We start from the raw sequence: 13,229 nt of genomic DNA, 5'->3' as shown, positions 1-13,229 counted from the left end.
TGAAAGACATCTCTTTTTACTGTCTACATGTATTTATCTCTGGGTGTTCATTACTATTCTTTTAAGGAGCTGCTTTACGCTGACTCACTGAATAGGCAGGAATAGCAATTTAGAACAAAGACAAATATTTCTCTCAAAAGATAACTCAGTACTTTATAGACAAAAGTATTTAAAGTCAGAACTATCATTTACTAGTTTGACTGTTAAAGCTTTGGAAGAGCCTCGATAGAATAAAGGAAGTGTGCCTCATTGGACATCACATAAACACCACTTCCATATAACAAGGTTAAAATTGAGATGGTGTAGACTGTGGCTGGCATTTACAGTCCTAGATTCAGATTCTGTCTTAGCACTTGCAGGTAGGCAAAGTTATGATAAGGTCAAGCCCTTTCTGCCAGTAAAAAAAAACAGCTCTTTATTAGATACTTGACTACTTCTGGAAAAGCCCAGCACCAGGAGTAGATAACAGATTTTTACATCCTTATCTACCCAGCAGTGTGTACCAGTTCTTCTGCTGTAGATTTTACTACTTCTTGCCCTCACTGTTTTTTGTTGTTGTTGTTTTATTTTGTTTTTGTTTTGTTGGTGGCGGTGGTATTTTTTGTTTTATTTTTTCCTGAAGAGCCAAAGCAAAGCAAGGTGGGTTTCATTTTAGGAACATCTTCTTTTATCTCTTCACTTTCTGCAAAAACATATTGCCTCAGCATATTGTTATTTTTATTCTTTAATAAACAGTTATACGGCAGTTTTGCTTAAAGGCTAAACAGGTTAGGGGAGCATGAGCTTGATGCTGTATACTAGAAAACGATGTAAATTATTTTGACTTCTGAATACAACGTAGCTCTGGTTCTCCCTGGTAAAGAGCCCTCTGCTAATGAACATAATCTAAGGTAACAAGCTATTGCTGCCTTCAGTGACAGTAAAACATCACTGTTTGGTGCTATGGTTTGTGAGTTGGGTTTTTCCCGTGCAGTTCCATGTGGCATAAAATGCACACTGTGTGTCCTTATAGCTGCAAGTTGGCACTGACACTTCTGCTCCCCCCATCTTCTCACCCACAGGAATTTTCAGTATGGGTCCCATTCAGAGCCTGTGGAGGTGAACGGCAGTCTTTCCATCCTCACTGAGAATTGGATCAGGTAATGAATATTTTTGGTGCAAAAAGTTAACTTCCCTCTCCCCAAAGAAAGAGAACTTAAAAATGTAAATCCCTTATAGAAAGTTTTTGCCCTTATATCACTGCAAGGACTCTTCTTGGCTTCTGCATACTGACCAAGCATGAAATAGTGAATAACATTTATTTTTGAATTTATGGATTGAGTTCACAGGGATTTTAATAGCGCTGGGGTTATGGAAGTGCTATTTTAATAAGGACCACAGATCATGGGCCCAAATCCTTACCTTCACCTCAAGGACTTGTAAACTCAACTATTTAACTCAAATCTCTTTATTGGAGGCCTTAGAATGTATCCACCTGGAGGCTGAAAAATTGAAAGGTAGAAGGCTGCACAAACATGGAGTGAGGGAATTTAACCAGCAGGAATGTGGCCTATAAAATTAAACTTCAAGAACTGTTTAAGAAAAATTAAAGCTTGTGCAACAGCTGGGGTTTCTCTTTTCATTAGTTCATTTCTCAGTGACTCAAATGTTATGGTTCTCATTCATTTTTGAGATCATCTTCTGTGGTACTATAAATCTTATTCTAGTTGCAAAGGACAAAATCGTGACTCATTGCGATCTGCCTCTAAACAAACATGGAGTACTAAAACACCATCTCCTACCCTGCTTATGATATTAATATTTATCAGTTGCACAAATAAAAAATTTTAGATTCAAACTGCACCCCAAATTTCCCTAACTGGAATTGCCAGAATATACAAATTTCAGACATAGTGATCAAATACCCCTGAATATACATTGAATATTCAGGACCAAAAGTAAGTACATTTATTTCTAATGTCTGCCTGAGAGTGCCTGCAACATAAAGAAATGTACTCTTGTGTGGTGGGAAGCAGAAAAGACCACCCTTCACTTTGATCTTACATAGACCATGCATGTTATTCATTCAGAGCTCAGCTTCATTCTGTCTATTCTTGACCTCAAAGGTTGACTGCCTTTTAAGCCTTTAAAATAGCCTGCCACCTTACTTTAAATCTGAGCTCCTGAGGAAAAAGATAAAAATTAAAAAAAATGCCCACTCCTCAGACAGTGTGATAATTATTATATCAGGCTCTGGCAGCGTTCAGAGATGGTGCATGCAATGTCAGTGATAACTTTTGAATTTTCACTTCTCTGTAACTGGCTAGAAACTCTGGGATGATTGTATTACTAGACCAGTTAACACTTTAGTCACATGCAATCTATATATATTCAGGAGGGCTGAGAAATAGAAAAAATATACGAAATGGTGGAAAACACGTTAATAGAATATTAGGACACAGTCCTAACATGAGCACACCAACGATGTTACAGAGTCTGCTACATTGCAGTCAGAACCACTCGTGCTTAAAATTTTACATGCTTGGAGATAGGTGAAAATCGAGAGAACTGCAAAAACTGATTACTAGATTTGCATCCACGAAGTGTTCTGTTATGTGGTGACAGGACCCTACCTGCAAAACTGCCAATGCAAATAATAATTGCTTGCATCGTGACAGACACCGCTGTAACACCAGATATCTGGTGATGAAGTCAAATGATTAGGATTCTTTAAAGTGACACAAGTTGCCATTTGCAGAAGCTGGATTTTTACAAGTGATTTTCAAAGTATGGCCCTATTTGTATGATGCTCAGTATCTCCTTGTGGAACAATGGGAAGCAATGTAGAAATCTGGGGTTAAAGTGTGCTGCTGAATACTTCAGAGACAGCAGAACCCAACTGATCGTCTGGATCCATTTTCTGTTGCATAGCATTGTGCACATCCTTATGTTCTACAGATTGCATGCTCGCTCCCCAGGAATTGTCCTCTTCACTCAGAAGTGTTGTTTTATAAGGTTCCACATATATCCTATGGACATTCTGCCTTGATTCCTCATACTTGCCTTTCCCATCTTCTGGAAGGCTGGATGCATGAGGTAAGAAAGCGCTCCGAGATCCATCAATGGGAATCTGTAACTGCTCACTGGAGGTAGGTTCTTGAGATAAATCTGAAGATCTCATGAGATGCTGAGTATACACGCCTTCAGACAAAGAGGCAGACTGTGTCTCACTGTGCACACGCAGCCAACGATGATGCCTGCTGAAGTAGTTGTAATGTTGATGTTTCCCTAGCTTTTTTTTCCCTAAAAAGCTCAGTGGCTGCTTGGAGCTAGAGGACTTGTCTATGCTTTTTGATGTATTCCCTGACATTGTTAGATTGCTCATATACTCTGTGCAATGTTCAGCATTAGTATCAAAGGCACTACATTCTGTCAGGCCTTCTTTCAATGTTAGGCAAGGCTTCATGTCGCGGACTTGTAGAACATCAGGTGCGCTACCACCCAGGCCACTGCCTGCCTGCTGGGATATGTCATGTGAGGAGGAGTAAATCAAGTCTAATTCTCTGGGGCTTAATGCATCACTGGAATCATAGTCACTGTCAGTTGGAAGGAATACTTCAGAGCAGCCTTCTTCATCTGAGCAGGGCTGGGAATCTGCAAAAAGAACTCATTAACATTAAGAAGACGAGCACAAGAGAAAAACTGCTTACCTGTCATTTATGTATTTGTTTTCTTAATTCAGAATAATATCTACAATCCTGAAAACATACATTTGTTTCCTCTGCAGAATTTTGTATGGGCCTAGGTGACAGAAAAGACAGTAGTCAGGGAGTTTTTAAAGATGTGTTACAGAGGTGGTGGCAGAATTAAGAAAAGCAGAGAGGATTCATTTATTCAACTAAACAGAGGAAAGAATTTGAATTTGAATTGGGATTAAGTTCTGAAAGGAACTGTTTTCTTTTACCTTATCTTCAATTTCATAGAGATGGCTATTTAGGAGACAAAGAAAATCTAATCCAGGTTCTGGTTTTATTAAAGGTGTTGGTTGAGTTACTGCAGATTGATACCTCTCTAACTGTGAGTAGGATGCAAGTGCATTTATGTACCAGAAGCTTGAGGCAAGGCATAGAGGTAGATGAGCAAAACTACCTTTTCCCCTGTTGGCTTAATTATGTATGTTCAAGTCCAAAACAGACACACGCAATTCAAATGTGAATTTGTTGAAAAAAACTCACACTGGCATTGAAATCTCTTCTGTCCTTTGGCTACTGAAAGATCAATAACATAATAAGTAGTGGCATATGTGATAGAACAGATTGATGCTCCGTAGCTGTGGGTAGTTTGTAATAGATCCAAAGAAAAAACCTGTGGATTTTCTACAGTGCTGGCTATTCACTTTGACCGAGTGTAAATTACAGTATAGTGCAACAATAAAGAATCAATCCCATGCAGGGCAAGATAATGCTGTAGGTTACATGGTGCCAGAGCTAAGGATTATTCTGTGTTCACGGTCTGTAATACAGGGAAAATTTAGCACAAGGTGCTGAGAAAGAACGCCACCACATAATGGAAAGAATCAAAGCACAATAATCTTTGGGTTTCTTTCTTTATCTTTCTTTCTTTCTTTTTTTTTTTTTTTTTTTTTTAACCTAGTCTAATCAGAGTAGACTTATATTTTTTTCTTAACCGTAAAAAAGTGCCAATTTGAAAAAACAAAATAAAACAAAATAAAACAAATTATTATTACCAAAACAGTCATGGTTGTTGTATAATGCAGCATCTATTGCTTTTGTTTCTACTGTTTCACTTATTCATTGCTTATAGACAGCTCAGCAGAATAAGGGCTTTCATTTTTATCCAAAGTCCTTCTTCTGTTAGCAAATTACGTGCTACTGTTTAATTTGCTTCATTTTTACTCACTGTGATCTATTTCTTTCATCAGTTTAATTTTCCAGCTGTTCAGAGAAGCAATAATGGCCAATGAAGTAGGTATTTATTTGTGTAATTTTGTGTTTTAAAGTGCCTGTCTAAAGCACAGAGAGCATTCTGATATGTGAAAATGGCTGTTGAATCAAACCGGACCACTGGCACTAAAATTTGCTCTATTAAAACAAAACAAGAGGAACATAAGAAAGAATTGCTCCAAAGCAGAAGAGTAGTCAAATCATGGAAAGAAAATGGCTATATTATCACAGAAACAGAAGATGACAAATGGATATTATGGAAAAGTTTGACTTAGATTCTGGACAAATTGTTAGAAACTGTGGTAAAGAACAGACAAATATGTGAGTGATGACAAAGAACTGGTAGCTTTTGTTTAGTAATTTATAGCTCATCAATCTAGTAAGACTGTGAACATATGCACAGTGTAAGAAGCACTAATATGCAGGCATCCTTCCATCTCTGAAGAGCTTTTTGAGAAGGTTCTTTACCAAAGATTCTTAAGAAATGAAGCTGTAATTGAGAAAGAGGGAAAGCCCCTTCCATATATTAATAGCAGATTGTTGCTGAAGACAACAAATGGAATAGGCAGTTTTCACTACGGATGGACTTTACTAATTGTGGTAAAGTCAGTGACAGAACATTAAATGATCTGGAATAGTGGAATGACAAAGTTGGCTGATGATGAACAATTATTCTGAGTAGCTGAAAGCAAAAAAACAGCAACAAAAAAAGATTGTAAAGGCTGTAGAAGGATCTCAAGATAGTATGTGGCAAATGATTGGTAAATTGATTGTTAAAATAACCTTAGCAGGTATTGGAAAAAATACTCCTTTTATAAAATGAAATTCAAGAACTGTTATAATTAAAAGTGAGTTCAAAGATTTTGTTTGATGAATAAACAAAATTCTCTTACCACTCACAGCTTTCCTCCTCTGGCTTCTAGCCTCAGGTGAGGGGGGTGGTGAAGGAAGACAATCTAGATGTGAAGAGGTTGAACTGATTTTCTTTTGAGAGTGTTCTGAAAGATTCACAAGCTTCTTTATTGGTAGGCCAGCTGCTGGCTGCTTGTATCTGGCATACTGCAGTGCTTCTGTGATCCATCTCATTTCCCTCCAGATATCATCAATTTGCTTTTGAGGAAAAAAAGAAATGATGAAAAACTACAATTAAGTCTGTATATTAATTTTGTGGAAGTGTGTAGTTTCAAGTGCCTAAGCAGGTGAGTAGTCACTGCCAACAGACAGCAAACAAGCAGGCTCCCTGACAGGAGACTTCTGATTTTAGATGGTCTGACCTGCCTTTGGTTAGGTGTTTTTTCTCATTCAGAACTGCAAGGTCTGCATAGGACCAGACTTTTAAATTAGGTACCTCAACTAAGAACTTGTAGTTATGAGGGATGAATCTAGGCCTAAGTTCTGACACAGAAAGAAACAATAACCATCTTTTGATGGAGTATAAAGTTTGACTAATTTTGTAGCCATTTTTTTCTTCCTTTTTTTTTTTTTTTTTCTTTTTTCTTTTCTGTATTGGAATGAAATCAAGATGTCTCAAGGATTCTTGTGAACCCAGGATTATGTTCAAAAGCAGAATGCTCACGTCAAACTGTGTTTTTGAACAGAAGAATATATGTGCATGTGTATATGTGTGAAGGGCTGCAGCAAACCTGTGAGACAAACTGCACGTCTGTTCCCTTATCTTTTTAGCCTGTATGCATTTTAACAGTATAAATCTATACTAGGACAGTTCTAACTCATGCCTGTTGATGGCAATAAGAGACAAGTGCCTAAATCAATGTCAGGATACAGCGTTAAGTATCTATGCAGAGATGCTGTTTAATGTGCGTCTTGTGAGTCTTTGATAATGAAGACTTTCAATTTCTTCAGGCAATTCAAGATCTTTGACAACTGAGTAAATGTTGCTGCAATCAGTGAATGAGATAAAGCTGTGAATATAATATACATCTGCTGCGGTATTCTTCCAGAGCTTCCCCTGTGCCTCTCTTCTTGCAGAAGCTTCTGCATTTAAAGCAGTGAGCCTTCATATTAATACTGCAGTGTTTAGGTAGGAAACTACCTTGCAGTTACACAGCCTATGTTCTGCAAGAATATAAAGGGCAAAGAGCCTTGGGTCAGTAAATGGGCAGGCAAAAGTGAGTGGTACTTTGTGCAGTGAGTATTATCAAAAGGGAAATAACTGAGGGATCAATGAAAAAAGGAGACTGTAAACTGATATATTCTAAGACCAGTTTTCCAGCACATCCTCTTAGCTGGAGATAATTTTTCACAAAAAGCATATTCAAACTGTAGGTTTCTTGCCAAAGGATACTGCAGATTACCCAGAATAGCTAGGGTATTTCTTGCAGAGCCCTGTTAGAGATAGGATAACTGGATAGCTATTTTAACCTAGTACATCCATTTTTATGTAGAGGTGAAATCCTGGCTCCAATGATGTTGGTGCAAGCCTTGCCAGTGAGTTAATTTGGGCTCAGAATGTATACCAATAAGAAAAGCAAATGGTTCATCCATTATCTGCTTTAATTTCAAGACTTCAGTGTAGCTCCATGAATAAAATACGATTGTGTGACCAGTTAGCAAACTTCTCACATATTTGATATTGGGGATCTTATATTTTCTTTCTGTAATTCTCCTGCAACTCCAAACAAAATCATACTGCTTCCAGTTTATGAAAATGTAAATCTTGTTGGTTCTCTCCCTGATGCCACTCTGTAGTATCTTAAAGTACAATGAACCAGTCATTTTAATGAAGTGTGGTTCTTAAATAATTTAGGAACATTTGAAGCATTACACCCTGTAAATTGCAGTTTAACTTCAATTTTAGTTTCAGTCATTGCAAATTTCTTGTGTTGCTGACTAACATTCTGGTAAAGATACTGATTATCTTATCTGCTTCTTACCTGCTTTTTGTTGTTGTTTTTAAAAAAACTTTTTAGTCGCCCTCTGACTCCTTTTCAGAACTGCATTTATATAGACTCCCTTGCTCTTTACAATGTTTGGTTTGTGTAGTAACTTCAACACTGTCTTAGATCTAGGATCACACAACTGCTCTCGCGGTTTTGTGGTCACCACTGAAGATTGCGGTATGTGGTGGGCTGAGATATTTTTGCCAATAGGTGGAATACAGCTGGTTTTCATTTGAGAGGAAACCTGACAAGGCTAATACACTGTCACAATAATTCAGCACAAAACACTGAAGTTTAAAATATTCTCCCGTATTTTCCCAGCGTATATATGTGACTCAGACACCAGAGAAAAGGAACATAGGACTGTCTATGCAGTGTATATGTACATACATTTATTTTTGATGTGAAGAGTAAAAATTTCCCAGATGCTCCTGCACACTGGGGAGAAACCAGATTTTCTAGGTGTGAGAATAGGAAGATAAGAAGGGTGGAGACAGTGGGGATGTGCAAGCACAATGGTATATTTCTCTCTGCTCCCCAGCAGGTTAGCAACAGCTCTAAAGTAGGTAAGACAAAGGCAATATGAATTCAGAAAAAGGAGGAACAGAAATATTATCATCTTGTTCATAATTATGGAGGGCCAAACGTGTTATCAATAAGTGGTTATCTTGGCCCCTATTCCAAAAGAAAGTTGCTTGTATATTAAGAATATAGAGCTGTAAACTGATCTGCACCTCACTTGTAGCAAGCCAGATAACTGGGGGACTGAGACAGTATTTCTGTGCTGGACAGACGTACGAATGCTTCCAGGGTTAGCTTGCCATCTTTAACACAGAGCTGCTTTCTTCCCTCTGATAATGTTGATAAAGATTTTTTCTGCAACCTAAGATGAATTTTCATTTTTATTTTTTTTAATTGGCAATTTATTGTGGTGAAAAATATCTTCAGTCCCCTAAGACAGAGAAAAACTATTACCCAAATGAATGCCATGTACTAGCCAGGCACTAGTTTACCTTGCATTAGATGAGAGTGAGTTTTACAAGCAGACTGACACAGTTCTGTATAACAGTCTAGTATGACTGTCATTTGATTTTACCCGTAAAAATCCTTGTATAAAAGCAACAACTAAGAAAATCATGTTCTGGGCTTGAATTTCATAAAAGTAGAATTGCACTTTTGATACAACTGCTCTTTTTTATGATGTCTGTAAATAATTCTCCATTTAGATTTCAAATTACAGCCTTATGCAATTTTTAAGAAAGCCACCTTAAAATCTCATTGGAATAGTCAGAAACAGACTATTACCTGTATGTAGTCTATAACTTGCTGGTGTCTTTGTTTGGCTGCAGCGACTTCACTGTCTGAAATTGCTTCCCTTAGGGATTGCTGGGTTTTCAGAGAGTCCAGCTCTATGACAGCAGAAAGGCGGCAATACAGGCTTATAAATTTTTCCTTGTAACAGCAAAAATGAACTGTGAAAAGACCAAGTGCAAAGGAAACACTTATATTCTGGTTATGAAATATGAAATCCTTAGCTTTCAGAACACACATTTTATTAAATGTAATTACTAACTCTCTGGATGAGTTACTTTAAGCTAGAAATAAATAACACAGGCTCTAATTCTCCTCTCATTTACACTGGACTTACTCTGTTACTTCATCGATTTCAAAAGAGTCATTTCTAATTTATATCTATGTGAAGGGATAATCAGGCTCTTAGTATGCAGCTGCAGAGGCTATGTTGCCCATGATAGCTTAAATCAGAAAAGCTGTTTTTTCTGAGGCTCATCATTTCTTTCATCAAGCAAACATGATTGTAAAACGGAACCCACCTTTTTGTTTGTTTGCTTGTTTTTCGATTGAGTGTTTCAGAATGAAAATATTGTTTTGGAAGGTGATAACCTTCTTTTGGTCTAGGCTAACATAAATCAGTAACTCAAATGTAAATGACAGCATTAAAAGCATTTCAGTGGTATCACAGTTTGAGTGAAACAATTATAACTTGGATAGGTGTTATCGCATAGCATCCTCTGAATTCTTGTGCAAAAGAGTAACACAGAAAGCTAAGTAGCAAAGAGCTATGTGAGCTATCTGTGAAAGAGCTAAGGGACAGAACAGCTATGAAGCCACGGAGCTTCACAAATGTTAAGTTACCTGGCCTTTTAAAGCTGTATTGGTCCAGAACCTGCATTTGTTCAATCAGAACTTGCCAGTTACCTCTGCAAACTGCAGTATAGACATATGAATCTTGCTGAGGGAGAGCAAGTTTTCAGAAATACTTCCCCATTCATTGCAAGCATACAGCATGATCTTGTTATAGCAGTGAATGGCAGCTGGATTAATACTGCTACTTTTCTGGATTGGGGCATGATATTTTTCAGGGTGTTTCAAACACAAAATGCATACACTCTTCTTATCACAAATATTAAAACAGAAATAAAAGCAGTGCCCCAGGTCTATTTATTCCTTGCAAACAACATAAGAAAAATCAAGAATTTCTCAAAATAAGAAATCTGATCACAGAACCATGATTAATGTAACAATAAAGGCCTAATCTGAACACAGAAATCCCACCAAAAAAAAAAAAAAAAAGAGAGAGAGAGAGAGTTGGAGAAAGAATTCTACCTTCTGGTTTCCCAGTGATGCCTAGATATTGCAGGGATCTAGTCTGAATAGTGTGTGGTCTTACAGTATATATGCCATATGTGGTGGACTCTTGAGTGAATTACAGCCGCGGTTTCAGCTTCAGTGCTGAAGTTTCTAGCCTTTGTGGTTTTAAGTCAGACCCTTTAATGTTACTTTAACAAATGTTACTTCAACATAGTCTTTTGTGGTTATGCAATTATATAGTTGGTAGCCACCAGCTAATGGGGAATGGAAGCTTCTAATATTTGAGATGTGAATCACAGTCACTTTATAGAACATCAGGGATACATATATAATAAGTCATATAGAAAATGTCATCTGCCTTTGGCCAGATGACTGCTTACTTTAAAAAAAAAAAAAAAAGAGGTAAAATTCAGCTTTCCATACTGTTCTCTCTGACATGAATTGCTTCCCCACTGCAGCAACATTGCTAAATAGAGAGGTCTGCACCCAGACTGATGTTTTAGAGATTACTTTGTTGCATGTTTATCAGCACCACATCATCTCACTTGGTGTCTTTTGATTTGTCAGCCCAGTGAAAACTACCTTCCAGAAGTGAGCATGGCTCCTGCCCATGGTTTATGTACCACACGATGGGAGTTAAATAGTTTGCAAGACCTCTAATACAAAGATGAATTACACCAGAGATGAATATACTTTGTGCATTAATTTGCACAGTGAATGCAGTAGTCACCTCTCATAGGGAGAAATAATATGCTGAATACACAGAGTCTTAACTGTAGACCTCAAGGTTGCATGTCAAGAAGACAGTAAATCTGGCATTAGGGCACTACAGCCACATCAAATGCCACAGCCATGTGACCCAAAGCACTGAACTAACTCTTTGAGTTCAATTACGTTAGTTTTCTGTTGAAGAGATAACCTTGCCACAGCAGACTATACACCAGCTCACGTATTGTCTGTCTGTACCACTCATAATTTTATGGCAGCTCAGCTGTCATCTGTCCTCCCACAACCAGGATAAAAACCCAGAGTTGTCATGGGCACCACTTTGTGTGCTCTGGCTGATGTGATATAAACACAATCATATGTTTCTGCTTGATTCAAATCAAATTTGGGCTGCTGGATGATGGTAGGTCACAGATCTACTACGATTACAGAACCACAGCTTTAGCTGAAAGAGCCTCCATTAATTTCCAGCTACCATTCCCCCTCAGTGACTCTACCAGCACCCAGCAATGATGTATAGCAAATACGGTGGTGATGCTAGTGGTATCACATAAACACTAGACAGATATATCACTGAGGACCGAGTTGCCACTAGAGACCTATTCTGCAGTGGCTCCTTGTATACTGTCTCCATCAGTTTTGGCTCTTACCATTCTCTCTTCTCCAAGGCGGAGTAAAGAAATGACAAGCAGTTTTACAGGCCAGAAGGAAACAGAGGAGACTAATACATAAGGCTCAGCAGTCCCCTTACTCATCATATTCTTTCTAAAAAGAACTATGAAGTCTTTGTGGGCTGCTTTCATGTGGAGCCTTTCTTTACTCTGTGGACCAATGAGAAAGAAATGAGAAATAGAGGAGCTTAGAGCTGAAGCATCTTCTGCTTTCAGTTAGACAGTTGTAAAACCCTGTTTTGGAGGATTCTTACCTAGTCAGCAATGCAGTTCAACAGGAGGAGCACTGCACAGCATGTGCTCCCTAAAGAAGTAGATTCAAGGCCAGTACTTTAGCATTTTTCACAAAAATAGGCTTTTCTTGCACCACAGCAATAGGACTGAGTCTCCCACATTTATTTTTTTTTCTTTCAGAAATCAGAAGGAAGAAGATGACCCTGACCTCAGAAACTCCACTCAGACCTTTCACAAAGTTGTGAGGGAGTCAGACCTTGAGTAGGACTATCTGTAAGCAGGAGCTGCAAAAACCTTCCTCTTCAAAACTGGTTATTCTTGTGACAATTTAGAGGGATGGTTCTTTTTTGCATCTGCTTTTACACTCCAAACTTGCCATATTGAAATTTTTTTATTCTGTTTTTTAAAGAACATCGTCTTCCAAATAAGCTTGTAGACATACTGGATAACTGTGGGCTTTGCTCTATGCTTTGCATTTCAATAACGATTGCTACAGTATATGCTTTAACTGCTCTGCTCCCTCTATAACTTGTACACAGTTATAGGTAGTGTTGTTGCCAAAGCCATCATGTGATTTATTGACTCTCCACTGGGACAAGGGGGAAAACAGATACAACTTTGTGATTTTATTATAAGGAGACTGGGTTAATATTTCTAGGTGAAGCAAGCTACTATACCGAGTTCAAACATCTGAAGAGGGAGGTTAAGAAATCCTGAGTGTGGGGTGTAAGGATTATTCTGTCCTGGGGCAGTGCAGACGTCGTCTGAGGCGGGGAGCAGGAGAAGAAAGGAGACATTGTGACCCAGTTCCAACACCTCCTGTGTATACAGACGGAAGTGCTTAGCCTGTAGAGGGACACGCGCGGGGGAAGAAATAGGAGAGAATTACAACATGGCACTTATATAAACAACACCCCAAATGATATAAAACATTAAAGAAAATTTGCACAACATCAAGCTCGGAATTTTTATAAAACATAAATATTTGGGGGGGGGGCTCTAAATGTGGGTTCATGTCACTACATAAAATAAAGATTTAAAGCTGCAATGTTCCACATTAAAACAACACACACAGGCACAACCCCCCTGAAAACAACATTTATGTTTCTTATTAGGCAGAAAATGATCACATGCCATGTGCTTTT

The 13,229-nt window shown here is 38.1% G+C and overlaps 1 protein-coding gene across 1 annotated transcript in view; it reads right to left on the bottom strand.

The window, feature by feature from the left end:
* Positions 1-2,836: 2,836 nt before the first annotated feature.
* The window catches only part of ANKFN1 (ankyrin repeat and fibronectin type III domain containing 1), a gene marked incomplete at both ends in the record, with an annotated part of 54,686 nt that continues 44,293 nt past the window's right edge, over positions 2,837-13,229 (bottom strand). Inside the window, 4 exons of the mRNA XM_084298283.1 lie at positions 2,837-3,633; positions 5,837-6,053; positions 9,149-9,315; positions 12,762-12,930. Of these exons, the coding sequence (XP_084154409.1) occupies positions 2,837-3,633; positions 5,837-6,053; positions 9,149-9,315; positions 12,762-12,930 (1,350 nt within the window). The remainder of the gene's footprint in view (positions 3,634-5,836; positions 6,054-9,148; positions 9,316-12,761; positions 12,931-13,229) is intronic.

This window comes from Netta rufina (genome assembly GCF_964035555.1).
Source record: "Netta rufina genome assembly, chromosome: 19".
NCBI classification, from domain to species: domain Eukaryota; kingdom Metazoa; phylum Chordata; class Aves; order Anseriformes; family Anatidae; genus Netta; species Netta rufina.
This window is presented reverse-complemented; position numbering and strand designations above follow the sequence as displayed.